This window comes from Equus caballus, chromosome 3 (assembly GCF_041296265.1).
Source record: "Equus caballus isolate H_3958 breed thoroughbred chromosome 3, TB-T2T, whole genome shotgun sequence".
NCBI classification, from domain to species: domain Eukaryota; kingdom Metazoa; phylum Chordata; class Mammalia; order Perissodactyla; family Equidae; genus Equus; species Equus caballus.
In genome coordinates this window covers 86,626,558-86,654,102 of record NC_091686.1, presented here as the reverse complement: position 1 = coordinate 86,654,102, position 27,545 = coordinate 86,626,558, and the positions used below count along the sequence as shown (strand labels likewise).

Here is a 27,545-nt window from a genome sequence, read left to right as displayed (position 1 = left end):
AATCATCACACTTTAATACCATATTCAAAAACCCAAAGGCTAATAATGTCAGGACTTCTAAAACAGTCATAGAATTAACTGCCGAATCACAGAGGGGTTTCTACACGCCCTTCTGCAGATACTCCTCCACATGCACCTGACCAGCAGCCACAACCAGTGGCTAAGAGCACGTCCTAAATAGTTCTAGAACAACTCAAAATGTAGTTTCACTTTCTCAAATTTGCAGTGTGATTTCTTCTGGCAGTTCATACTCTCCTGTTTCTAATAATGCCCACACTTTAGTATGGGGGAGAGACTGATACTAATAAATACTAAATAAAAACTTAGTTTTGTTTCTAAATTTAAATAATGCATCTCCTCAAAAAAACAAAATGGAACAAAATTGCATGGGAAACAACTATCACAATATCTCTAAAGATCTTTTTGCTTACTTGAAATACTAACTAATCATCACCATTGTAATTATTACCAACAAAGACTTCTTTGAGGGCCTAATGGGTGCAAGATATTGCATAATGTTTAAATTATGGGACAACAACTTCTGCCCTCAAAAAGATTATTATTTAGTTGGTAAGAAAAAAAGTAATAATAATAATAATAACATATAAATTTAACAGTAATTAAGAAAGGGCAAGGTATTTACAACCAGATGGGGGTGGACAAGGTCTCCCGCTTAAGAGGACTTGAGATGGGACTCAGATAAATAGAAGGAGAACTGTTAGGCACAGCAAGAGCAAAGTTTCAAACACAGAAAAGTGACAAGTGTTTTTAAACAAAGGGGTCTGAACAGTCACTAGATGGTCTCCATTCTGTGGACAACCATATTATTTAAGCTGTATAAGTACCCTCACCTACCTGGACAACCCAGACACATCCTTTCCAAAACTAAGGCAGTGAAATCAGAGGCTGATCCAGGAACACTCAGATCTGAGTTTTGGTCCAGGGTTATAAGGTGGCCTCAAACAAATCATCTCCTTATCCTCAGTTTCCACAAGCGAAAAATCTGGAGGCCTTCTTTTAAGTTCCTTCAAGCTCTAAAATTATATAATTCTTCTTTATTACTAACAAATCAATTATCCCCCTGTATGGGTAATTATCAATTATACAAATCTAGATAGGTCTAGAGCAGAACAGTTCCAGAAACACACCAAGCTTACCCCTCACCCCAGGACCTTTGCCCATGACATTCCCTCTGTATGGAATGGGCTCTCTGCTCAACATTGCTCAAACTCCAACCCTTGGCCAAACAGAAGCCTTCCCCAATCCCTCCGCAACCTCTACCCCACCCCCAAAAAAGCTATAGTCTATATATATATATAGTCTATATTTTTGCCACCAAATCTTCCTCTACTCATATAATGTGGTCTCTTTTTTAACTCTCCCTCAGGATAAGTGTGATCATACCTATCCCCATCAACAAACATGTAACAGAAACTACTAATTACAGAAGTAGCTTCAAAGATTTCTAAGAATCCCCAGCCCAGTAGTTCATGATGCAACAGAGAAGTAAAACTCAGGTTACAAAAATCAATATGTCAAATGTAGTTCTTTTTTTAAAAATTGCAACAAGTTACTCACATTTTTGATTAAGGCAAGTTTCTTTCAAGATAGGCAGGTGGGAAAAGAGGGGTGTGGAGAAATACTATGTTTATTTCGACTATAATGCCATTTCCCAAACATTCTGGGAGCTGTTCTTGTCATAATTGCCTTCAGTGCCTACAGCACAGTCTTTTGAATATATTCAGTGGAAAAATAGCTAAATAAAACTTTGATGGAAATTTGACTTTTTGATATCGCTGAAAATTTCTGAGAGCTAAGTCTTATGAATAAAATAAACTAGGTAATACCATTTCTGAACAAAAACACCGATTTTTCTTTCAGCCTTTTGTCTCTCTCATCATAATACAAATAATCAATGAATAAATCACAACTACCGTAGTCTATCCAAGAGGGTTTTTCAAGATCTAGGAACATTTTATTATTTCTACTTTTGGGAGGGGGGGCGGGGTTTGAAAAGATTGGCCCTGAACCAACATCTGTTGCCAATCTTCCTCTTTTTTGTTTTGAGAAAGATTGTCCCTGAGCTAAGATCTGTGCCAATTTTCCTCTGTTTTGTATGTAGGACACTGCCACAGCATGGCTTGACGAGCAGTGTGTAGGTCCACACCCAGGATCCCAGGCCACTGAAGCAGAGTGCACAAACTCAACCACTACATAGCACAAGGACCAAACCTTTGATTAAATTCCCTCTTCATTTACTAGTAATTACTAATCCTGTACTCTTCTCCATAAAATACTTTACATGCCTAACAACTGTTTAACACAGAATAAAAAGTTAAAACTAAAGGGGGGAGAGAGAGATGAAAACACGTGTAATGATTTTTTATTCATCCTAGTAGACCAGGCTAAAATAATTTCTTTAGGAACAAGGGGGTCTTCAGCTCCTAATGATGACCATGAGTATGAGAGTAGAAGAAAAGACTATGATGATTTTTAAGTCCAATTTCATGTTTGCGGACTCTCATATACAACCACTGAGTATTCATGAAATAGTTGGCATCTTATAGTATGTAACAATGGACAGCATTTCTCCTCTACATTTCTCACCATGAACATTTAACAACTTTACATCTTGACCAACTAAATGCAATGTGTGATCAGAGATTAGATCCTGGACTTGGGCAAGCGGAGGAGGTTGAGAAATAGCTATGAATTCATGAGTGGAATGATTCATGAGATTTGACTGTAGATTCTGAATTCGATAATAGTCATGTCAGTGTTAAATGTCCTGATTTTGATCATCGTACTGTGGTTCTAAAAGAGAATGTTCTTGTTCCTAGACAATACACAACAACCTATTTAGTGGTAAAAAGGGCAATGTCTACAACTTACTCTCAAATGGTTCATAAAATAACGTGCATATAAACAGAAAGAGAGAGAGACCAAGAGAATGATAGAGCAAACGGGGCAAAACCATAGGCAATTTGTGAATCTGAGTAAAGGTTATTCGAGAGTTCCTTGTACTATTCTTACAACTCTTCTGTAAGCTTGAAACTAAAACAAAATAAGAAGTTACCAAAAATTTTTAAGAGTGTGGATGGAGGAAATGGTATTCTCCTCCTGTTCCATCTTACATAGGTTTCAGTTTCCTAGAGAAAAAAAAGTAAGAATTATTAAATGAAAATAGATAATTTGGCAAAGTAATGGGGTGAGTCAGACTCTAGGACTTCAGACTGGCATCTTGGCACTTTGAAGCGATTAATGACGAGAAAGTTCAGATCCAGGAGAGCAGAATAAGACGACAGACATGAATCACAAGTAGGAGGAGAGACATAAGAAAGGAAAGTGAGACACAAGACAGGAAGTTGTTGATACTGCCTCACTTCAGAAACAAGGAAACTCAACTGTCAATGAGAAAATGAGTTGTCACGAGATAATATAGTTGAGAATTTTCAGAGCCAACAAAACCCCCTAATACTAATCACTGTACTGTCTATGGAGTATTTGGAGCTGTACCACATTTTACAAGCTGGTGAACTATCTGGGAATCTCTAAAGTCAGATGCAAATGCTTCCAATTACCGTGTAGTAAAAGAAACTATTTTTTCTACCCCACAATCCTAGAATTGTGGCTTCTAGGCTTCCCGCCGAGGTTCCATCGTCTACGGGTACAACCAAGAGAGAAACATCAGACCATCTCAGAACTTTAATAGGTGTTTCTCCCCATATCACTAAGAGTCTCCAGGTTCCCAGGGCTGGTCAAGAAAACAACCCTCTACGATCCAGAAGACCCTATAGAAATACGAGCACTTGTCCAGGCTGTTTAAGAGACTCATGTCATCATACTTGTAACTGGTTGCCTCAACCATCCTGTCAGATAACCTGGGTAAAAGATTAAAATTTCAAGCATCTCATTACAAAGAATGTTCGATTTCAATATAATCGGAGAAAATGATAAGGGAGGCACCTGTGGCATTATGGGAAGAGCACTGAACTTAGAGTCAGACTATGAAGGTTCAAATGCTGATGTCTACTTATTAGCAGTGTGAAACCTTTCTGCTTGTCATGGTTCACGATGTAAATTTAAGATAAACCTGCCCTGCCTGCTTCTAAGGATTGAGGTCTCCTCATCTCTCCTTCAACCCATCTAGCCATCCAATGTGCACCATGTACCCCTCTACACTGGGACCTTGGAAATACAAAGATGGATAAGCTGTAAACACTGCCCTCAAAGAGCTTAACGTCCAATGGGGGACACAGATACGTAAATAAAGTCAGGCAATCAAGATGCCATGATAAAAATATGTACGAGGCACAGAGGGCTGAGGTGGGGTAGGGATTCGACATTTGGAAGAATGGTAGGAAGGATGAATGGTGGGAAGGATGCAGGAAAGGCTTCAGAGAAGGTGGGGATCGAGCTGAGTCAGAGAAGATGAGTGTTCAGGAGGCACTCAACAAGTTTTTGATGAATAAAAGGTAGTGGATGGATAGACAGATCCTGGCAGGAATGGAGAAAAGTACATCACTCCAAGAAGACTAAACAACATTATTAGCAAAGGCACGCTGTGAAAGAGCAACTGCAGGAAGAAGACATGGCCGGGGATGGAGGAAGGAGGGGTAGAAGATAAGGAAATTACATCAAATACCTTGTAGTCCAAGCTAAGGAGTTTTAATTTGATCCTAGAGAAGATCTGAAGCTACAGGCTTTTAATATCCCTCTGGTGGCTCTAGAGGTGAAAGGGCAGTAACGCACCTAAGAGAATGGGCCTGGGAGCTGCAATAAGATTGTACCGAGGGAAGGAGAATTCACAGGACTTGGTAATAGATCAGATGTGTGCTGGTGATGAAACAGTGATGACAAAGGAGGAGTTAAGAGGGTAAAGGGACAGACAATGTAAGTGAAAGTAATTTTTAAACTATATACAAAGTGAAGAACACCAACTAGACAGTGGCAGAGCCAGGAGAAAAACCTTGTCTCGAGTTAATTTTCTTCTACCACAAAGAAAAATCATAACTGAAAGTACTAAATAAAAATATCCTCAGAAGCTTTAAAATAAAACTTTATTGTACTATAGAGAAATTTAATAGATTTTTTTTCTAATTTTCTGTGGAGTATCAAGGTTGTTTCAAAGATGGGCTTTGAAGAAATAACCCTACAATTCATTAGATGTATGATTTTGTGCAAGTTTTTAAACTTTCTAAGCCTCATGTCACTGATGTTTGAAATGGACAGTAACACTTAATATAGCACTGTTTTGAGCAATAAAAGAAATAATGCATGGAAAGCACAGTGCCTGGCATGTATTTGGTGCTCAACAATTTGTATCATTATTACTACTAATGTGTGGAAAAGAGTTAACATAGCAGGCCTTTGAGACCACTCTCCCGGGAAAGGCCTGCCTACAAGGTTGGCCCTTGGCTGGCATCTGGGAACTCAGACTTTGGGAAAATCCCACCATTCCCAGCACTGATAAGAATAGCTCATTGTTCCTAAATCATTCGTGCGAACAATATGGTTTATGCTGAACACCTTCTTTCCTTCTGGAGTCTGGAATTGGGGCATATGTTAGACAGTGGGTGTTTATGTGACCAGCCTCCAACAAAAACCTTGAGCACTGAGTCTCTAAGGAGCTTCCCTGGTAGACAACATTTCACAATTGTCACAATTCAATGCTGGAGGAATTATACGCACCCTTTGTGACTCCACTGAGAAAGGACTCTTGCAAGCTTGTGCCCGGGCTCCTCCAGAGTGGCCCTATGCACCTTGTCTCTTTGCTAATTTTGCTTTGTCTCCTTTCATGTAATAAATCACAGCTGTGAGTATCACTATATGCTGAGTCCTGTGAGGCCTTAGTGGATCAGTGAGCCTGGGGGTGGCCTTGGGGATCCCTGACACAACTAGTCTCCCTACTCCTCGACTTCATAAACCATTTCCCACTTTCCACACTGCAGCAGTATTACAGACAACAAACCAGCCACCTTGGTCATACCAAAATCCAATTGTAAAAGGTTCCTGATTTCTTAGTTAAGGATAGTTGCAGATTTACCTATTACTTGAAATTTTTTTTATTCAACATCTCAACATACAGGAATCTCTCCACTCCCTGTTTTCTCACCATTATTTAATAAGCCTTTTTCCTGACTAAACTTCAGGCCTGCTCTTCCCTGGATTCCATCTTAAATACCAGATGGGTCCTCCACTGAACTATCAGGTAGTCTAACCCATGTGTCCTTGTGCTCCCTGACCAGAAAGCAAGACCACTTACAAAACCCCCAGTGTCCTTTGCTCTGTATTATTATAGGTAAGAGCAAATAATATAAATTGCCAGGAAGACTCTTTACCAGTTGACTAGAACATGCAGAAACATGAGTTAATTTTGACACATGAGTAATACATGAGTTAATTGTGAGCCATAAGAGCAAGGTGGACAAACCAAAGAACGGCCCACGGTGGAAAGTGAAACACAAGTTTTCCCATATCAGACTTGGAAGAAAGGCTTAACTGAATTTCTCGTCAACTAGAAGAGAATTCCTCAGCATACTTCGAAAAATGTAATAAACTGTACTTAATAGGAAGAATTTCAATAAAAGCTTGTTGCCGTCATGTTGAAGGAGCTGGGGTCCCAAGAACCAGGAGAGGATGGATGTCTGTCTCACATTATGATTAACTGAGAGTTTTCATAAAGCATCAGTGGCAATTAATTGTTAAGAACAAACTAGGGGGGCCAGCCTGGGGGCACAGCGGTTAAGTGTGCACGTTCCGCTTTGGTGGCCCAGGGTTCGCCGATTCAGATCCCAGGTGTGGACATGGCACTGCTTGGAAAGCCATGCTGTGGTAGGCGTCCCCCATATAAAACAGAGGAGGATGGGCACGGATTTTAGCTCAGGGCCAGTCTTCCTCAGCAAAAAGAGGAGGATTGGCAGCAGTTAGTTCAGGGCTAATCTTTCTCAAAAAAAAAAAAGAAACTAGGAATCAGAGCTGCTAGATCAATCAATAGCCTACTCATTGTTTTTCTTTTAAAAACAGAACTGTGAACAACTAAAATAAGTATCTCCAGGACTATTTATTTTAACCCCTGAAGGGCCCCCATGGTTCTTCTAATCCACCTCTAGTGACTGATATTTTTAAAATATTTTTTAAATACCTGTTGATTCTCATGGGTTGCCCACATCACAGCCCTTCTTAGATCTCAGCCTCCAGGGCTAGGGAGATGAAAACCAGAACATTCATCCACGGAAAACAAAGTACTGAGCATAGTACCCAAACAGGGAAGAGATACACAGTGAGGTGCTACTGGGCTTACCCAGAAGGTAGGCAGAGAGTTGTCACACAAGAATTCAGCCCAGTATTTTCAGAACTTGGGTTTTTCAAGAATTCAGATTCTTATCTTAGAATTTCTAACTTTTTAACATTGACAACTGTTTATTCTTAACTGTGAGAGACAAACAAATCTGTGATTATATTTCAAGCTGAAGGTCATAAGTATGCTAATAACTGTCAGAAACCAGGAGGGATCAAAATGCCCAGCACATCAGAGGAGTGGGGGTGAAGGCAGGAATTAAGCTAATAGGACTATGCTCCCTGGGCCGGCCATCAGTGGCCAGGAAGGAGACAGATTCTGATGTTAAGTATCAGAGGCTGTGTTTTTACATGTTGTAACAACCTCCTCATTCTGTCCTTTCTGGTTCTCACAGCGACTGAGGCTGCTCCCAAGCAAGACAGCAGGCCAGATTCTGAAATGACAGGTTCCACTATTCTCTTTATTCTGTTTAAGCTAAAGCAATTAGGGCTCATTAACTTTGTGCACTTAGTATCTTCAAAGTAACTTAATTCCAACATATTTCAGTTGTATCAGTTCATATTTCAAAGCAGATAATGCAGGTTTCTGAGGGTTTTTTGGTTAGTAAAACCACATTTTACCACTTTCAGTGTTATATTTCTATTCTTTTCTTAGACTTACTATATTAAATTCAAATTATAACATAACATTACCAAACAGCAAAAATTTATTAATGTTTCCCCTTACAATCTATTTTAGGTTTTAAAATAATTCTTATTTCTGGTCCTATCTGAAACCCTTTTGGAACTCTGAATTTTTCAGATTTAACAAATGAAATATGGCACATATACCATATATTACATACCACTCCCAGCACGGCCTGGGGTAGCCCCACATAATTAAACACATTGATATTTATGCATATATATACACAAAAGATTCATACTGAGTAGGATAAACAAAGACTAAACATAGCCTCATCTCCAGTCCAGTTTTGCAACTAAAAGATCTTCTGAAGTTTTGGTCTTCAGCATTTTGGGGATTTAGGAAGGTGGATAAAGGACTATAGTCGTAAATTACATGAACCTGCAGAATTCCACAGGTTGCAATGACAAGCTACAGCAGAAATTAACAGAGTTGAGGACCACCAGTGAGAAGCAATGCCGTTCTGTCTGAATTGGGGGAACCAAAACACAGAGAAATCAGTGGGAGTGAAAAAAAAACAAAATGAAAACAAGTAAATCAATTTCTGAGGAACGCACTCTAGGAAAAATGTAGAATTAAATTAAGTAAAACCAAACATCAAGATTACCAACAACCTGGGGGCCAGCCCTGTAGCTGAGTGGTTAAGTCTACTGGCTCCGCTTCGGCAGCCCAGGGCTTCACTGGTCAGGATCCTGGCCACGGACCTAGTACCACTCATCAAGCCATGCTGAGGCAGCATCCCACATAGCTCAACCAGAAGGACCTAGAACTAGAATATACAACTATGTACTGGGGGGCTTTGGGGAGGAGAAGAAAAAAAAGATTGGCAACCTATTAGCTCAGGTGACAATCTTTAAAAAAAAAAAATTACCGACAACCCACTGTAACCAACAAGACAATAATAGCATGGGGTCAACAAGAACAAATTAGTCTCCAGCCACTGCCTGGAACCCAAGAATATTTCTCATACGGAGGAGCATAGCTGGACCTGCAGTACCAGACAATGCATTCCCACCATGCCAGGAGAAAAAAGGTGGGCCAGAGGTGATGACACATTTATGCACCTCATCTAGTGGTAGAACGAGAGGCTAAAGCAATTGGAGAATCAGGAGGAGCTCGCTGACAACACGCTTTCCCTGTGCAACATGCTCACTGACCAGGTTTTTAGCGAGCTGCTTTTCCCTGCTCCCATCAAAGGAACTTTGCAGTAGCTGTTGACCACAAAAAAGGTAAACAGTTCTGCCTTGGGTAAACTTGAGTAATGTGTTAGGTCCACTAAATCACTAACCTGTTTTAAGTAACTTTCACTTAATAATGAAGACATATTAGTATAAAGCAATGGGCATAGACACAGTTTCTACGTGTTAAAGAAAACTTCCACATAATATGATAGTTTATGGGAAGGAACCATGTATACAATATACTTAATGAATTCCATAAGAATCTAAAACTGATGTAGGAATCTGTTTTCTCTAACAATTTAATTCAGTAAACCCATATAAAATGTACACTCATAGTTACTAAACCCATAATTAACAGACTTGTGAATAATTTCTATCCATACTCAAAACTTATCTTTCAAATCCAAATGATAACAAATCAATACCTTAATTTCATTAACCTAAAGCTTACTCCATAAGATTTGGGGAAGGAGGGTTATTATAAAATAGTATCAACACAGAAAGCAGCAAAGTAAATTTTGATTGTCTCCTACCTCTGCTCGACCCTCATAGTAGGTTAACATGGACTTTGTTAGTACAAAAAGTCTCTCTTTGTAGTTTAAGGGCGATGTCTTCTTTTTCTGCTGTGACCTTTTAATAAGAATCTCTTCTAGAATAGTGTTAAAATTCATCTCGGTCTTCTGATCACTCCTTCTCCTGCCATTGAAGATCCCAGTATTCTAAAGTGAGAAAATAAACAGTTGACATAAAATGTGACAATTTAGTTTTCCAAAGATGTTGTCATTTCAAATTACCAAAATAGACTTCACCCTCCCCGCCGCTGGAGTCAATGAATGTTACTCGCTGCGCCTGGATTGAGAACGCCAGAGCACAAAAGCTCAGCCTCCCCCCTTCCCCAGTCTCCATCTTGCTCCTCATATCCCAGCATTTCACAAGAAAAGCTAAGTAAGGCTTGCCGTGACGATGGTTCCCTCCTTTGTCCTCCCCAGCATCCTTCAGCTTTCTGGCATGCTCTTCTGCTATTTGATTTCAGGGAAACAAATATCTTAGATGGAAAAGTATATTTCATCACCTGCATGGCTGGTTTGGGCTGGGATTGAAGTTGCCTCAGAATCTTGGTACACAAAATGGATGAGCACGTAGACATGGTAGACTTACGAACAAGTGAATCACCACAGTGGTAGATATAATTCAGTCTCCAGCTCTGATAAGGATGTGATCCTGATCAAGTGTCCTAGTCACCTGGGCCATGAGGATGTTCTCTGCTATCTACACTACCCCGGCTCCACAGTTCCCTTCCCTATGGCTTCTATCTCAATGACAAGAGAAAAGGAAACCCACTCAGTCACAGTTAACCCTACTCAGCTAACTTACCCTACACAGCTAACCCTCAGCCAACCCTGTATCACCCTGCCTACTCAGGGCAGATCTCGGCTGTATAAGGTCCTCAGCCCTATATTTGGAGCCCCCAAATCCAGACCATCCATACCTAGACCAAGCCTTCCAAAATTCAACAAAATTTAACTATCCAAAAACCCAAAGATACTCAGAAGATTCTTATTTGAGACAAATTAATTGACAACAGCCTCTTCTCTTCCATTCGCCACACGCTTATGAGAAGTCATTGTAAATCAAACCATAGAGGCAACAGGAGTCATGTGAAGAGCATAAGTGGTTATCTGAGAACATAGCCAGAAACTTGACACTGAGTTTGCTACTGAGGAAATTCTACCATCTTCATACCTAAGCTGATACCTCAGAAGCACCCTTGCAACTCCCTACTGCTGATCTGTCGTCATCTAATCAGGCCCCTCCATTTTCTGTAAGGTTACTTTCCAACAGCTTAACCTCTGAACAGCAGTTCGTTCATTTATAAAATATGGAGGTAAATACCACAAGGTTATTGTAAGGTTTAATGAGATGTGAGAAAGAACTTACTTATGAAAACACTATACAAATGTTTATCATCATTATTTTTTAAATTCTATTGCTATTTTCCTAGCTCAGAGCATTATGATCTGGACCATGATAGTAGCTTTCAAACCAGTCTTCCTTTCCCCAAGCTTTTGCTTCATTTTATTCAAACTACATACCCCTCATTCCCATTGGATCAATCTTCAAAGAGACCACTTTCATGGAGCCATTTCATTCATCAGAAAGCCCCAATAATGCCTCCTCAAAGCCTCCTCACCATCTGCGGGATAAAGTCGAAACTCCTCAATTTGACCCTGGAGATGGTCCACAATCTGGCTGCAACCTAACATCCAATCTGTACTCCCACCGCTCCCCAAACACTCCACACCCCAGTGAAAATAGCCGGCATTCATTTCCTGACCTAGAGTCCCCTCTCTCCAGCTATGAAAACTCTACTAGCTCAACACTCACTCCTTGATGAAGCCTTTCCTGATTATTCCAGTTAGTTAAAAACCTTTCAATTCCTGAATCCAAGATCTCTGTATCACCCATCATAGAGCTCATCATTGTCTTTCATGTTCTATAGCAATTGATGTAAATATTCTAACTTCTCTACCTAATTTTAAACTCCTAAAAGAAACAGTTTGCAACCTTAAGTGCACCTTAGAATCACGTAGGGAGATTCTTTTTTAATACAATGTCCAGAACCCGCACCCAGATACTTTGATTCAATTGGTCTGAGGTACGGCCAGGGCATCATGATTTAATGTGCAGGTAGAATTGAGAGCCACTATCTTAAAGGAGGAGATTGGGCTCTTAGACTAACTCTTTATACCACTCTTATTTACCATAGCCTCTCAATAAGCAAGTGGATAACAAACCCAATTAACCCATTAGCTATCCTAAGCTGGTAAATCAGAGAAAAGCTCTTGTTCCTTTGCATCTTAATTTGTCCTCCTTATTCTAAATCAAAATTTCCCAAGAAACTGTCGATGTGTAAATACCACTTATTTGGAAGTCATCTTTTCATGTTTGTGCAACATATTTTCAATGCAAGGTAAAAATGATGACTTACAAGAATGATGTATAAGGGGAAAAAAGTAAGCTTCATCCTGGAAACAGGCCATAGGCAAATGTGTAGTTTCCAACCCACTGAGCAATACCTTAGTTACCAAATGGAAGGTAGACTTTTGGAAGGCCCAGGAGGGTAAGTGGGGTGTGGCTCACTTGCAGTTCTAGAAGCAAAAGGTCTCAACATCAGGGATGGGAAAATATTTCATGCTGAATGCATTGAAAAGAATAATAACCTTATCTAATTTACATGAGATTAATAGTCTTATAAAGAATCATACCATTTGAGTGGAAAGGAATCCTAGTCATTACCTAATCTATCTCATCCATTTCACAAATTAACAAGCTGAGGGTTAGAAAGTTTAGCGACTTGCCCATGGTCCAGGAAAAAAAGCCTCCTGGTTCCAAGCGAAGGGGTCTCTCCACCATTCTGTACCATACAGTAGAAAGTTCACTGTTGTTTTAAGAATTCATTGGTCAAGGGAAATCTTGGCCAAAGAAATCAGTTAAAGTTCACGGAGATAAAAAGGAAGGAAAATTCTCCTCATACAGACTTCCAGCGAAAGGTGGAGGGTTGAATGCACACATTAGCAATGGCTCCCCTCTGAAATCCTATTAAAATCAGTTCTTTCCTTTTATTGCTGTTGCCATTATTAAGGAATTAACTCTCAAAGAAATAGAAAACAGGACAGGAGATAACAACAAACTTTTGGAAACTGGAAAGCAAATAAACGTGGTGGGTTCAGCTGGGAGGAAGTCTTGAAACGACCCAATTTATGCTGCAAAACCTCCAAATAGCTCAAGGATCAGGAGAACCTGTTATGTCTAAGAGAGGTGGTAAAGAACGACTTACTGCAAAAGAATTGTGTGCAGGTCTGTTTAAGAAATAGACTCCCTTAATCCCCTCTCCTATGCTATATAGCTAGATGACTAACCCTCCCCAACCTTGGCAGAGAAAAAGAAGTTTATTTTCTAAAGGCTATAAAACAGAGCGTCTCTCTACTAGGTGAGACTATGAACAGCTGAGGCTCGAGTACCATACTGCAAACAGAGGCTTAAGTGAACCCGTACAAGGGGATATACTCAATGTTGACATCACTCAGCTCTCTTCTCCCACCTGGTTCCAGGACACTGGATAAGAGGAAAGATCTAAACATACAGACACAAGAAAGTTTTCAAACAGAAATGGCCCAGCCAGATCACCCTATAACGTTCACAGTCAGCAAGATCCACCCACAAGCACAAAGCTTGCAATTGACTTTGTGGAGCCTCTCTCTTATAAATGAGAGAAAGCCAAGGATCACCAGACAACTAAGGGAAGATTCTAACATGAATTCCAGGTCAGACAACAAGTGGAGAAGAAAGCAACTTGGACGAAACAAATCCTATGCAGAGAAAAGAAAATGCTTAAAAAAAGAAGACTCGATAAAATCAAAGAGTTAAGAGAAGACACTGTAACGCATGAAACAAGGTCAGGATGTAGCCAAAATAAAAAACACAGAACCAAAAAAGAGACGCATTGGAAAAAATAAGATAGCAGAAATGAAAAACTCAACAGAAGAGTTAGAATATAAAGGTAGGAAATCTCTCAAGAAATAAAACCAAAAGTAAAAACAAAAAACAAAAATTGGAGTGGAAATATAACAAAATGAGAGGACCCACCCAGAAAGTTCAGCATCTCAAAAATAGGAGTTCTAAAAGGAGAAGCAAAGAAGACAGTGAGAAAAAAATCAAAGAAGCGATTTAGGAAAATTTCCTCAAACTGAAGGTTATTTCCAACTTGAAACAGAACCAAATCAAGGCTCATCTCGTAAAATTTCAAAACTATGGGGACAAGCAGAAGATTCAGCAAGCTTAAAAGGAGGTTTCATAGAAAAGATCAAAATTCAGAGTGGCAATCATCAATATCAATAGTGGAAGCTAGATTCCAAAGGAAATTGATTTCTAATCTAAAATTTTACACTCAGCCCAATTATCAATGAGTACAGTGCCAGGAGAATAAAGATATTTTTCAAATATGCAAGGCTTTAGAAATTTTACCTCCTACTCACCCTTCTCAAAAAGCTACTTGAGGATGTACTCTACCAAAATAAAGCAGTAGACCACAAAATACATGGAATCCAAGAAACAAGAGTTCCAACACAAAAGAGAGGTAAAGAGAATATCCCTGATGACGGTGAAGGGAAATCCTAAGATGACATTGAGTAGTGGGCCAAGAGAGCAATGGGGCCAAATTAGATCTAGTTAGAAGGTTCTTGGGAAGAATTCTTCCAGGAGATGAAATTGAAGGTACTGGGAGGAGATCTACAATAAACTAGTAAAACTGAGCCAAATTAAAAAAATAAATCAATCAATTCCAGGGAAAACAAAAAATGACGCAGGAAAAATAATCACAGTATACTACAGAGTTCAGCCAAAAATAAGATCTACAACATTATAATAAGGTAAACAATAAATAATAATATTACTACTAACGTAAATAGATTGGGGGCGAGTGCAGGAAATGTGCTTGTGTGTGGGTGGGAAGTGTGTTGAGAAAGAGAACTACCTCCTCCGCAGTGGTAGTGGGAAGTCAGTAGATCAGACCTAAAATCAAAAAAGCAAGAAGTGGCAACATAAGCGTGTTACTTAGAGATTGACCATACCACAATGGTTTAGAAAAATAAAAGTAGTTGCCTCTGAGAGTCAGAAAATTCTTGGAAGATGGCAGTGTAAAGGTGTGTGTTCTCTACTCTCCTCCCCTAAAACTCTACTAAATCAACAGAACATGAAAACCAGAGGAAGATAACCCCATCTTCAATGAAACAAAAAGATGACCTTCAACCCCAAACTACAAACTATGAAACACATACATCTGCCAAATATTGTCAAAACTGCAGCAACATAGAGGAGGAGGCTGAGAGCAGATTGCCCTAAAAGCAAACATCATCATCCTGAAAGGTCATACCAACGAGCTTCTGACAAGACCAACGAAATCCAGAGGTATAATCCAGAGGTATAGACCATATGAGAACCAGGGAAGATCCCTATAGAATTATTATTTATACAGAAAAATAATAAAAATTATAATTAGCATTATCAAGCTTTTACTATTTTGCTATATGTTAGCACTGTTCTAAGCACTGAGCACTTCAGATATAGCAAATAACTTAATTCAACAAACCATCTGAAGTAGGTACTATTACTGTCTATATTTTACAAGTCACACAGTAAGAATAAGAGCCAGGTGTGAATACAGGCAGTCTAACCACAGAGCCTACGCTATTAACCACTATGCTACACAGACTGTCTCGGGGAAGGAACGGGAGATCTGAAGGGAAAGCATAAAGACAGGCCACTTTCAGCCTCTTAATTTAAGGAGACTGCTAAAAGCAAGTGGATTCAATCTCCAGATTTCAACAGAGATCATCTATGACTTCCAAGGCATCACGAAGAGCCATACCAACCTCTCACTACAAAAAACTGAAGGGAGATGCTCTCTTGGAATGAAGGAAATAATAGGCTTGATGTTCTAAAGTAGAAAACAAAGATGCACAACATTTTAGAGTATCCCAGCTTATCCTCCCTGCCATTCTCCACGCTACATATGGCTGACCCATTCAGAAAGAAGAATCACAAAGAAACCAACTCTGGGTTACAAATTTCTTCTTTAAATAAAACTCAAAGCTGCAGTTTAATTCCCTTTTCTCCATGCCTCAGTGGAGTCGAACATAAGCACACTATTCTCTTTACTCTGGCTGCTAATTGTTACAACTTGGGAAAATAACGCATTAGTCTCTGAACACTCATATTCTGAAGTAGATCACAGAAACTGTCACTGTTTCACCCATGAGAAATCCAAACCACCACCAAGTCATATTCTCTGTCCACTGTTAGAAGTCTGAGTAGCAGACCAATGGTTCTCGGTTTCATGGTCTGGCAATGTTAGCCAAAAGATGTCAGAACCTTTTTCATCATGAAAGGTTCTGCCTGGGGAAAAAAAAAAATTTTTGTAAGTGGCTACCAGGGCTGTCCATCCTAGTCTATACAACCTTTCACAACATTTTTAATCAAGGGAACAGAGGGGCTAACCAGGAAATGCAGTCAGAGACAGATGAAAACAAGGCAACTGTGAGCTCCCCAATGATATGCTGGTGAGAGATGTAGTAAATAAGAAACAAACAGCCCAGTTATCAGGGGACAGAATGAATGAGCTCCTTAGGGGAAGGAGCAAAGTGTGATTTGAGGTTGCTGAAATTCTCATCTCAACTAGGTTAAGCTATATGAAATTGCTGATATCCAACAATATTTAACTACAAAATCAGTAATATTGTATAATTCAATCTAATGCTTGGTAATGCCCTTAAGATTAGTAGAGTTAAGTTAAAGCCCTTGGTTTCAGAACTTCTATATCAGAACACATTGCCTGTTACACATCTTATAGGTTTATGACAAAGTTAGTGTCTGTTTGCAATTTTAAGAAATCTAGCATGGATAAACATTAGACTGACATTTATCTGAGAAATCAAACACTGTGTGCCTGTCAAAAGTATCTGTAGGTTATATTTCAATTCAAAAGTTCTTAAAACTGGTGGCTATCGTATAAGAACAAATCTCACCATGCTCTCTTCCGCAATGAACACTCCCAGCTTAAGCCCTAATTTCCTTTTGTAAAAGGGGAATTAAGTAGCAGACATAGAAGCAAAAGAAAAATTGCTAGGCTGACTTCTCAGAATAAAGGACACATTCTAGGCTTCCCGTTTAACATCATGATTGGAGCTATTCCAGGATTAGGCAACATTTTAGCTCTCAGAAGAAAGTAACACTGTACCCCTCTATCTTCCTCATCTATTAAACAGTGATAATCTCTAGTTTCTCTTTTTTTTTTTTTTAAAGATTTTATTTTCCTTTTTCTCCCAAAGCCTCCCGGTACATAGTTGTGTGTTTTTAGTTGTGGGTCTTTCCAGTTGTGGCATGTGGGATGCCGCCTCAGCATGGCCTGATGAGCAGTGCCATGTCCACGCCCATGATTCAAACTGGCGAAACCCTGGGCCACCGCAGCGGAGGGCTCGAATTTAAACACTTGGTCACGGGGCCAGCCCCCAATAATCTCTAGTTTCTTAAAGTCTTAACTATTCCTTCTTTCAGCCAGTTGCTACGTAGTAGGTACAAAGTTTAGAGTACTTGTCTGATGACCTACTGAAGCTGGACTGGTGAGGAATCAAGCATCAAGATATCTTACCATTGAGTACCAACATCATCTAAACAGAAAATAGAAGACTTGTGGAACAAAAGGTAAAAGTTATAGAGGCCAGCTGACTTATCTCATCTCTCCTGAGAATGTACCCCCACCTCAGCCCACTGCCATACGGTGAGCGATTGGGTTGGGAGGCTAGTGAACCTGGAAACAGACTGGCCAGTGTTGCGCTAAAGACACTTGTTTCTTATGGTCCATATAATACAGGTCTATGCATTGATTTAACAAGTACTCTTTAAGACAGTTTTAGGTCTCACACTGCAGGTCTCCCCTCTGTGGTCTTTGGCTGCAATTGGGGTTGGGGCCAACCCAGTGGTAAAAAGGAAGGAAAAAAAAAGAAAAAAAAAGAGTGATAGAGAAAGAAGTTTTAGAAAAGAAACCACATGTAATACTTCCAAGAATCAACAAACATATTTACCATACAGGAGATTCATAGTTAAGTGGTTCTAGAGAGAAGCAAAATTTGTCATAACATAAAAATATTCATTAATCAACTGACCACGGAGACCCCAGTCAAACATCCCTTCCACATTCCTAGGTTCTGCTTCTCTGCTGGTTATTCCCTCTCACTGAATGAGGGAATGCGATAGTCAATGCGATAGAAAATGAAATACCAAATATTCGAAAGATGAGAGTTTTCAAGAAGTCAAAGAGTGATGTTGGAGAATTGCTCCAGTCACACTCAATGCTACTGGTAAATAAGGATCTTGTAGTTAGTTAGCTAGTAAAAATAAATAAAATAAAATAACACAATAGAAGTGTCAAAACAGAATATAGATTTACAATTAAAATATTAAGATACACTGTGGCAGACTGCTTTTTGCTCCCTTCTCCAACCATCCCCTCTTCCCACACCAATCCATTCCACCCTTCTTCCTGGACACATGGGCTAGAGATGATATTTCCCAGCCTTCTTTGCAGTTAGGTGTGGCCATCTAAGTTAAAGCCAAAGGGATGTGTGCAGAAGCGTATGTGGGCCATCTTCAACTTAAAGACAAGCTACTTTCCCTGGATTTAGGGCATTTTCCACCTTCCCACCAGCTGGAAAATGCACATGGCAGAGTCAACTCTCCTTATGCATTCAAGGAATCACCCTAGGGAATGAGGAGGAACAAGGCAGAACTAGAACCTGGTCCTTGAATGACTTCATGTAGTAGAGCTGCCCCACCAGCCTACACTGGCTAATCTACTTTGTGGGAGAGAAATACACTTCTATCTTATTTTAGAAATTACATACAAAATGGTTTCTTTGCTATAGTGGCTTAACCTTTATTCTACCTAATAGTTATACCCTTGCAAAAACTGGTAAAGCTTTCTGATGCTTTTGGAAAAAATGGTCCTCTTTAGAACTGTGCTGACAAATTCAAATGTAAAGTGAAGCCAAATTTTTTATCATGTATTTTCATCAGAAAAATTATCTCAAGAAAACAATTAATACTTGATTCACTCTTTGTTCTAAGAGTTAGCTATTATAATCTAAATGGTGCCAAATATGAGATAAATTTAACATCTTCACTTTAGTTTTCAGGATAAAGTCTGAATCATATCGCATTGTTTTTTTTTTCTTTTACTACTTACTATGAAATTTACGTCTATTCACTTTGTGACAATATTCTGGCACTACTCCTCAGATGAGGGAATTTCTGATATAAAACAAATATTTCTCTTTCTGCTTCTTGCCACTTCAGAAGAAACAATCACCAGTGAAAGCAAGGCACGAATAACAACTTTCTCAAGTGGATAAAATGATTTTCAGCACCTTTTAATAGGAGAAAACATGAGAATAAAGAAAAGTAATTTGGAAATTATATATAAAATAATCAAATATCAATATGCATTCCTTGGCTACAGTAGTCTAAATTATTTTTAGTGAGAAACATTCATCTATGGCAATATATTCTTCTCTTGTTTTTAAAGTAGGAATAAAGAATCCAAGTCATTGTTACATTCAATTCTTTTACAGAAGGAGAAACTCTAACAAAAATTTCAAGAACAAAAATGGAAAGAGATTGAAGAGGATCCAATCGATTTTAAGTCTTAAGAGACATCTCACCCCGTTGAAATGGACGAGACAACTGTGACAACTAGATAACGATGATATTACGTCTGTTGATAAGATTCGTTTGATGATATTAAGAGACTGTTAAGTTGTTTTGGAGTTTTTTGGGGTGTGATAATGGAATTTTGACTGTATTTTTAAGAGTTCTTATCTTTTAGATATGCACACTGAAAAACTTACAGATAAAATAATGTCTGTGATTTGCTTCATAATCTGGTAAGGGGTATGTGGGAGTACAGATGAAATAAAATTGTTCTTGAGTTGATAACTATTGAAATTGAGTAATGGATACAAGGGGTTCACTATTCTATCCTATTTTTGTTTATGTTTGAAATTTTCCATAATAAAAAGTTTTTAAAATATGTTTAAAGTGACGAGCATGGTTTTCCATGTCCCTGTCATCTGAACCTTTTGGAACTGGTAAGAAAGAGACTAGAAAAAGGTGAAAGAAGGAAGAGAAGGGAGGAGGGGTGAGGAAGAGCCAAGGCAAACAAATAAAAGTAGAAAAAAGTGAGTGGACTCTCTTCCTCTTATTACAACCCTACCTAGCTCTTCACGAAAGCTCTTCCAGTGACACGAAGGATTCCTGAGTCAGCTGAGCTTCACGATAATGCACTGTAGCCTCATGATAATGTAACGTGACACTATCTCTTCTCTGACAAACAGGAATATGTGGTTTCTAGCAGCCAAAAATAAAACCGCAGTCTAGGCAACATCTGTCCTCGTTATAACTCCCCTCTTCCCTCTATTTCCTTTCCTTTCCCCTATTCAAATGTTATGGAAACAGAAGCTTGCTGTCAAGTCTACAGCATAATAAAAGGAAAATTCTGTACAAATTAACAAATCACCAAAGCACAGTAGGTAGTCACGCAAAGGGCATATATATTCAAATTGCAGGGGTTTTTTTTTTATTTTCCTTTCCTTCCCCCCAAAGCCCCAGTACACAGTTGTATATCCTAGTTGTAAGTCATTCTAGTTCTATATAGGACGCCACCACAGCATGGCTTGATAAACAGTGTGTAGGTCCGTGCCCAGGGTACCAACCAGTGAACCCTGGGCTGCCAAAGCAGAGTGCACAAACCTAACCGCTACACCACTGGGCCGGCCCCTGCAGTTTTTCAATAAAAGAATCATAAAAAGATCACCAAAGTTGGACATCACAACTGAAACTACAGGGCATACTAAAACAAGAAGGCAAATTTGACTAGAAAACTGGTTACCCTTAATTCTAAGGTTTGTGGGGCTCAGTTAATGAAGAATTTACAAAACTGAAATGCCAGCTGTATATACCCGATCTCTAAGAGGAAAAAAGTAAACTGATAAAAGTACTAATTCCTTAGAAAACATTTTCATATATCACTTGTAACAAATAAAAATTATCAACTACATTCAAAAAGTATCATAGGTATAAGCTGTTCAGAAAATGTCCAGTGACCTTTTTCACATGTCCTATCTCTAACGAAGTAATTGATAATATACTTTCCTGTTCTTTGCTCTACCCATCAGTGTCATTATCTGACATAGTTATGATATGTAATACTGCTGTTTTTAAAAATAGATGCAAATTTATTGACACTCCTCCCATTAAGAGTCAAGGTCTACATCTCGTTCTCTTGAATTTGAGTGGGCTTTTTACTCCTTCGACTAATACTGTACAGCCGAAGGGATACTATGTAATCTCTAAGGCTAGGCCAGAAAAGGTTAAGTAGCTCCTGCCTGGTTCTTTTAGACTTCTCAACTCTTTGCACAGTCCCTCTTGGAACCTAGCCACCATACTGAGAGAAGCTCCCATGGAGAAGCCACATATAGATGTTCTAGAACAGAATTCCAGCAGAGCCCGGACTTCAAATCATCCCAGCCCAGGAGCCAGACATACGTGTGAGAGAATTTTCAGATGATTCCAGCCTCAAGTCATCCGAGTCACTCCCACTTGATAACTTAATAAGTTTTCCAAGAAAAGAGCAAGTTTCCAAGAAATGAGCAACAACACTGTAGAGTAGACATAAGACATTCCCACTGTGCTGTCCAATTCTTGACCTACGCAATCCATGAGTGTGATAAAATGGTAGTTGTTGTGTGCCTTTAAGCTTTGGGTGGTTTGTTACATAGCAATAGAGAGCTGAGACAAATAATATATTATCACATTCTTGACCACTCCATTCTCATTTCATTCATCTCTAATCCTTCTCAACTTTCTTCCTTCCCTTAAATGTTTCCTCCTCTTTACTCATCCATCTTTTCAGCATTATCAGTTCATGAGCCAATTTGTCCACAGGAATAGTTCCAGGCATTCATGTAATCATTCATTCTGATGTTTATTGCATAGCCATGATGTATAAAGAACTATGCATGAGGCACTGAGGTGGTTACAAAACGAACAAGACGTCGTCTTTGCTCTAGGGAGGCATGGGAAAAAATGACTTAAAAACAAAGAGCTACAATACAATCTGTTAGGAGCTATAAAAGTGGTATGGGCCAAGTGTTTTGGAACATGAATAGCCCCTAGAAATCACTAATATGTAATCACTAAAGAGGAAACAATTCATACTCTTTAAAGTATTGTGGACCACTTCAAGGAGAAAATGACATATGACAGAATTTTGAGAGATGACTAGAGATACATCAACATATGCATAAAAGTAGATGTTAATGTTCTGGTCTTTACAATCACTTCCTCACATAATGCACATGAAAATTCTTTCTCAAAAGTTGTCTGATTTTAATCAGAATTGTAAACAGGAAATAAAAGTAAAAAATGGCATGTGTACATTATGTCATTTTCTAAAGTTTTACACTGGCTCTCCACCAGGAGTTTTAATTTTGAGTGTTTTGTTAGTATAAAACAGAAGTTAGGGGCCAGCCCCATGGCCGAGTGGTTAAGTTCGCACGCTCCCCTTCAGTGGCCCAGGGTTTCACTGGTTTGAATCCTGGGCACGGACATGGCACCACTCATCGGGCCATGCTGAAGCAGCGTCCCACATGCCACAACTAGGGGACCCAGAACTAAAAATACACAACTATGTACCGGGCGGCTTTGGAGAGAAAAAGGAAAAATAAAATCTTTTAAAAAATAAAGAAGTTAAACTGAAAAGCAACAACCTTAGTTATAGAAGAATGACTTTTTTAATTACCCATATTCTTCACTTTACAGACCAGATGCAATCCAAGTGTATGGCGGAAATTAAAATAAATTTTAACTAGAATGATTTTTCCATTTGGGTTAAATTATAGAATCAAAACTATATTCCCACAGAGAAAAACATTATTCAGTGCACATGGTACAAAACTTTAGAAAGAAACAAGTAAACGATATTGGGATACAGGCCATCTGAATTGAGGAATGGTTTCACAGAACTTCCAGAATTTTTCAAAAGTTTGAACAAAAATCTAGTATTTTACAAAACTCTCCCTTCATCATCGCTCTACTGCCTTTTAGTACCTTCTCCAAAACACACCCCCTGACCCTCCAAAGATCTTCAAACTAGACGCTTCTCTTTTTGAGGTGACACCTGAGCATTCACCCTCAATATCAAGTTTTGCCAACAGATGATCACATATTTCAGTAAGCCCGAAAATTCCATGATTTGAGAAATCATATTCTATAAAATAAATCAATGCCTAATTTTTTCAGTGCTGTGTGAAATTCTAAAAATCAAATCTACTTATATAAATGATACTGATATTTAGATAACCACAAAAGAAAAATTAGTTAATATGTGTGTGTGTGTGTGTAGGTGTGCGTACACATACATTATACATACATATAAATCTCCATTCTGTTTCATAGCAATTTCTCAAAAGCGTATTTCCGAATATTTCTTTTCCCTCTGAATACTCCACCTTACACAAATCAAGCAAAAGAAAGTATAATATTTGGTGTGCTCTAACAACCAGTACACTGTCTGAAACACAAGAGGTATTCAATAAGTAGTATTGGGTGACTTCATGATTTCACTTTACTTAAGCCTTGATGGCATTTACCTCACAAACTAGACCTCAAGGGTAACAGAAGCATCTACTTCAGATCCTTTACCATTTTTAGTTTCTCTCATTGTCACTGGACAGACTTGAAAAAAAAAGTCCTATTTCAAAAGTATCTGCATATGAAATCAGCAGGGTCTTAGAATCATTAACAAACAACTAACAGGATCCCTTTTTCCTCTGAGATGCTCCTGAAGATGAATCTTGTCCTATGCAAGAGATTCTTATTTCCGAAAGGGCTGGCAGCTCAGGGTTTACTCATCCCAGAGGCCCAGGCCAGAGTTTCACACATCTCTTGATGTGTGAAATGAAGGTGTTTCCACCACTCTCCTACTCTCATCTCTTTAATGTGACAGGTCTTTGTCCACCAGGATTCTGAATCCCCTGCTGACATACCCAAGTGAGCCTCATGGTGCAGAGGAAGCTTCTCTGCCCTTAACTGACAACGCAACTGAGAGCAGAACTCACAAACTCTGAGGGCCCTGTGATGACATCTCTAAGATTCATGAACCAAAGCTGATGTCTCCAATGTAGTCTTCAGCCCTAAAATCCTACATAGCTTGACATTCTAGAAACCCACTTGTTCCCCATATTACTACTGTCTTAAACATAGAAAATTCAACCATCTAGAACACAGGCCTGTACCTTTTGATATATTAGAATACCCAAAATTTTAATTTGTCTCCTGACAGCGCGGGAGAAGATATAAACAATGGTTCTTTAAACATTATCCTACAGATTTCTTTCCCTATGTCACCCTCCATTGTCTTATTTCATCAATTATTTACACTGGAACTTCTGGCTAAGCAGCATGCTTTGGGGGAAGGAGTCTGAACTTTGGAGTCTAATTGACTTGGCTCTAAATCTCAGCTTTGCCATTTATTAGCTGTATTTATGCATGTTACTTAACCCCTTTAAGATTATTCCCTTATCCACAAAATAAGGATAATGATATCAACCTTAAAAGAGTATCAAGAGGTATAAACCAGAAAATGCACATCAAGCTTCTTACACACAGCAAACAGGAAAGCAACTGGTCAGGTGGTTGTTGCCACACCTTTGTTCTGAAGTGACAGACATTTACATATTCAACAACTGTTCATGGAGCATCTGCTAAGTGCCAGGTATGTTATCAGGCTCTGGGACACGAAATAAAGCACAAGACACAGCCAATAAGGTGCCCACAGCCTGGGAGAGCAGACAGATATAACAGAGGCTAACAATTTCATCACTACGTGGTAAGTGCTATATCATAGATGGATACAAGCTTCAACTCTGGAGCCTGGAGGTGGAAAATGGCAAGATAATTAGAGAAAATGATATCTGAGCTGGGCTAAAGGCTGAGTTAGTTGTCACCCATGGAAGACGATAGAGCAGGGGCACATCTCAGACCAAGGGTTCAGCATCACAAAAAGGGGGTGTGAAGAAAAACAAACACTAAAAACAGCTTCCATTAATTTAAATATAGCCTGTTTCAATAATCCTTCCCTTCCCCCACTGTCACCCAAATACACACACAAACTCCCAAAGGAGAAAATGCTATTTCCACTATTAAAAAGAAATCAAAACTGAAAATGATTCATTTCCAGCCTTCTGTTTATTTGTTCCTTCATTTTTCAACCAAACAATATTTAAAATCTACTCTACATCAGGCACTGTGACACGATACAACAGTGCCACGGAAAACACAGGCTCTGCCTTCATGGAGCCTACACTCCAGCAGGGTTTTGACCTGATGCCTTAAAGAGTCTTCTCCTGCAACATCCCTCTTCTCAACTGCCACACAGAGGACAGGGAGAGATTGTACCCAGAATATTACATTTAATTACAGAAAATGAGAGACAGACACTCTAATAATTAGAGATCACTGGGTCCAAATCTCTCAATTGAGAGATGAAAAAATTCAAGTCCAAAAAAGCTGAGTTGACAAATACTACCTCCTCCTCTTTCTTCATTAATGCCATTATTAACACCTTAATTTTTGAAAATTACTCACCATAGCTATTTTTTGAGAACTCTAGGTTAAAACTATGGGAGTTTTTTCAAATGTCTCTCAAAAGGTAAGGTTTCACACACACATGCAATCACACAATCCTTTAACTTTTTTTTTCAAGGAAGATTATCCGTGAGCTAACATCTGCTGCCAATCCTCCTCTTTTTGCTGAGGCAGACCGGCCCTGAGCTAACATCCGTGCCCATCCTCCTCTACTCTATATGTGGGACGCCTGCCACAGCATGGCTTGATAAGTGGTATGTAGGTCCATGCCCAGGATCTGAACCAGCGAACCCCAGGCCGTCGAAGCTGAGCATGTGAACTTAACTACTGCACCACTGGGCCGGCCTCAGTCCTTTAAGATTTAAAACTTCACCCCACTTAGTATTTAATTTCATTAAATAAGTTAATACACATAAAACATTCAGAACAGTACCTGCACATAAGTGCCATGTAAGTGTTTGCTATCAGCATTGTCATTTTAATTTAATTTTCATAGTGTTACTATTAATCACTAAGAAATTAAAATGTGCAGGAGTATATGGTACCTTGGCAGGTGTCATTTTATAAATAAATAAATAAAAGCAAAGAGAATGTAACAGAAATAGTAATAGTTTTGAGACTAGAAATCTAATTTGCGTCCTTACTCCCAGACTTCTAGAGTAAAAGTCTGGCTGCATTAAATAGCTGAAGAGCTATATTAAACACATTTATTTTTTATTGATTTATAATTTATCCCATGTGTACATCCAGATAGAAATTGAGAAACCTAAAAATAAAAATATGTGAACAAATTTAACCAAGAAAGTGCAAGACTTATGCAGTGAAAACTACAAAATGTTGTTGAAAGAAATTAATGAAGACCTAAACAAATGGAAAGATATCTGTATTCATGGACTCAAAGACTTAATAGTTCCAAAACAGCAATACTTTCCAAACGGATCTACAGATTCAAAGCAATCTCTATCAAAGTTCCAACTGCCTTTATTTTTTTTTTACAAAAATGGACAAGCTGATCCTTAAATTCATACAGTCATGCTGAATAGCCAAATCAATCTCGAAAAATAGGAACAAAGTCAGAGGATTCACACTCCCAATTTCAAAACTTACTACAATATTATAGTAACCTAAACAGTGTAGCACTACATAAGGACAGGTATATAGACAACGATAAAGAATTAAGAGTCCAGAAATAAATCCATACATCCATGGTGAGTTGATTTTTGATGGGGCTGCCAAGATCACTCAAAGAGGAAAAATAGCCTTTTCAACAAATGGTGCTAGGACAGCTATATACGAATGAATTTGGACCCCTACTTCACATCATACACAAAAATGACCTCAAATGGATCAAAGGCTTATTAATCTAAGAACTGAAACTATAAAACTCTTAGAAGGAAACAAAGCTGTAAATTTTTGTGACTTTAGATTAGTCAATAGCTTCTTAAAAATGACGCCAAGAGCATAAGCAACAAAAATAAATGTATAAATTGGACTTTATCAACTTAAAAATTTTTGTATGTCAAGACACTACCAAAAGAATGAAACGACAATCCACAGAAAGGGAGAAAATATTTGCAGAAGATATATCTGATAAGTGTCTAGTATCTGGAATATATAAAGAACATTTACCATTGAACAATAAAAGAAAAACAATCTAAAAATGGGTAAAGGACTTAAACAGACATTTCTCCAAAGAACATGTACAAATGGCCAATAAACACATGAAAAGATTCTCGACATCATTAGTCATAAGGAAAATGTAAATCAAAACCACAGTGACATACTACTTCACACGCACTAGAATAGCTATAATGCAAAAAAAATTGAAAAATAAGAAGTATGGGCAAGAATGTGGAGAAATCAGAACCCTCACATATTGCCGGTAGGAATGTAAAATGGTGTGGCCACTGTGAAAAACAGTTTGGTAGTTCCTCAAAAGTTAAACATAGAGTTATCATATGATTCAGCATTTCCACTCCTGAGTATATACCCAACAGAACTGAAAACATAAAAACTTGTACACAAATGCTCATAGTGGTATTACTCATAATAGCCAAAAAGTAGAAACAACCCAAATGTCCATCAACTGATGAATGGATATGTATATCCATACAACGGAATGT

General features: G+C 38.6%; 1 protein-coding gene across 4 annotated transcripts in view; it reads right to left on the bottom strand.

The window, feature by feature from the left end:
* TEC (tec protein tyrosine kinase) overlaps nucleotides 1-27,545 on the bottom strand; it is a 123,278-nt gene that overhangs the window by 73,618 nt on the left and 22,115 nt on the right. For all 4 annotated transcript variants that reach the window (XM_001493341.7, XM_023638131.2, XM_070262491.1 and 1 more), the window contains exon 2: nucleotides 9,699-9,884. In XM_001493341.7, the coding sequence (XP_001493391.2) occupies nucleotides 9,699-9,836 (138 nt within the window). In that variant the 5' untranslated portion in view covers nucleotides 9,837-9,884. The remainder of the gene's footprint in view (nucleotides 1-9,698; nucleotides 9,885-27,545) is intronic.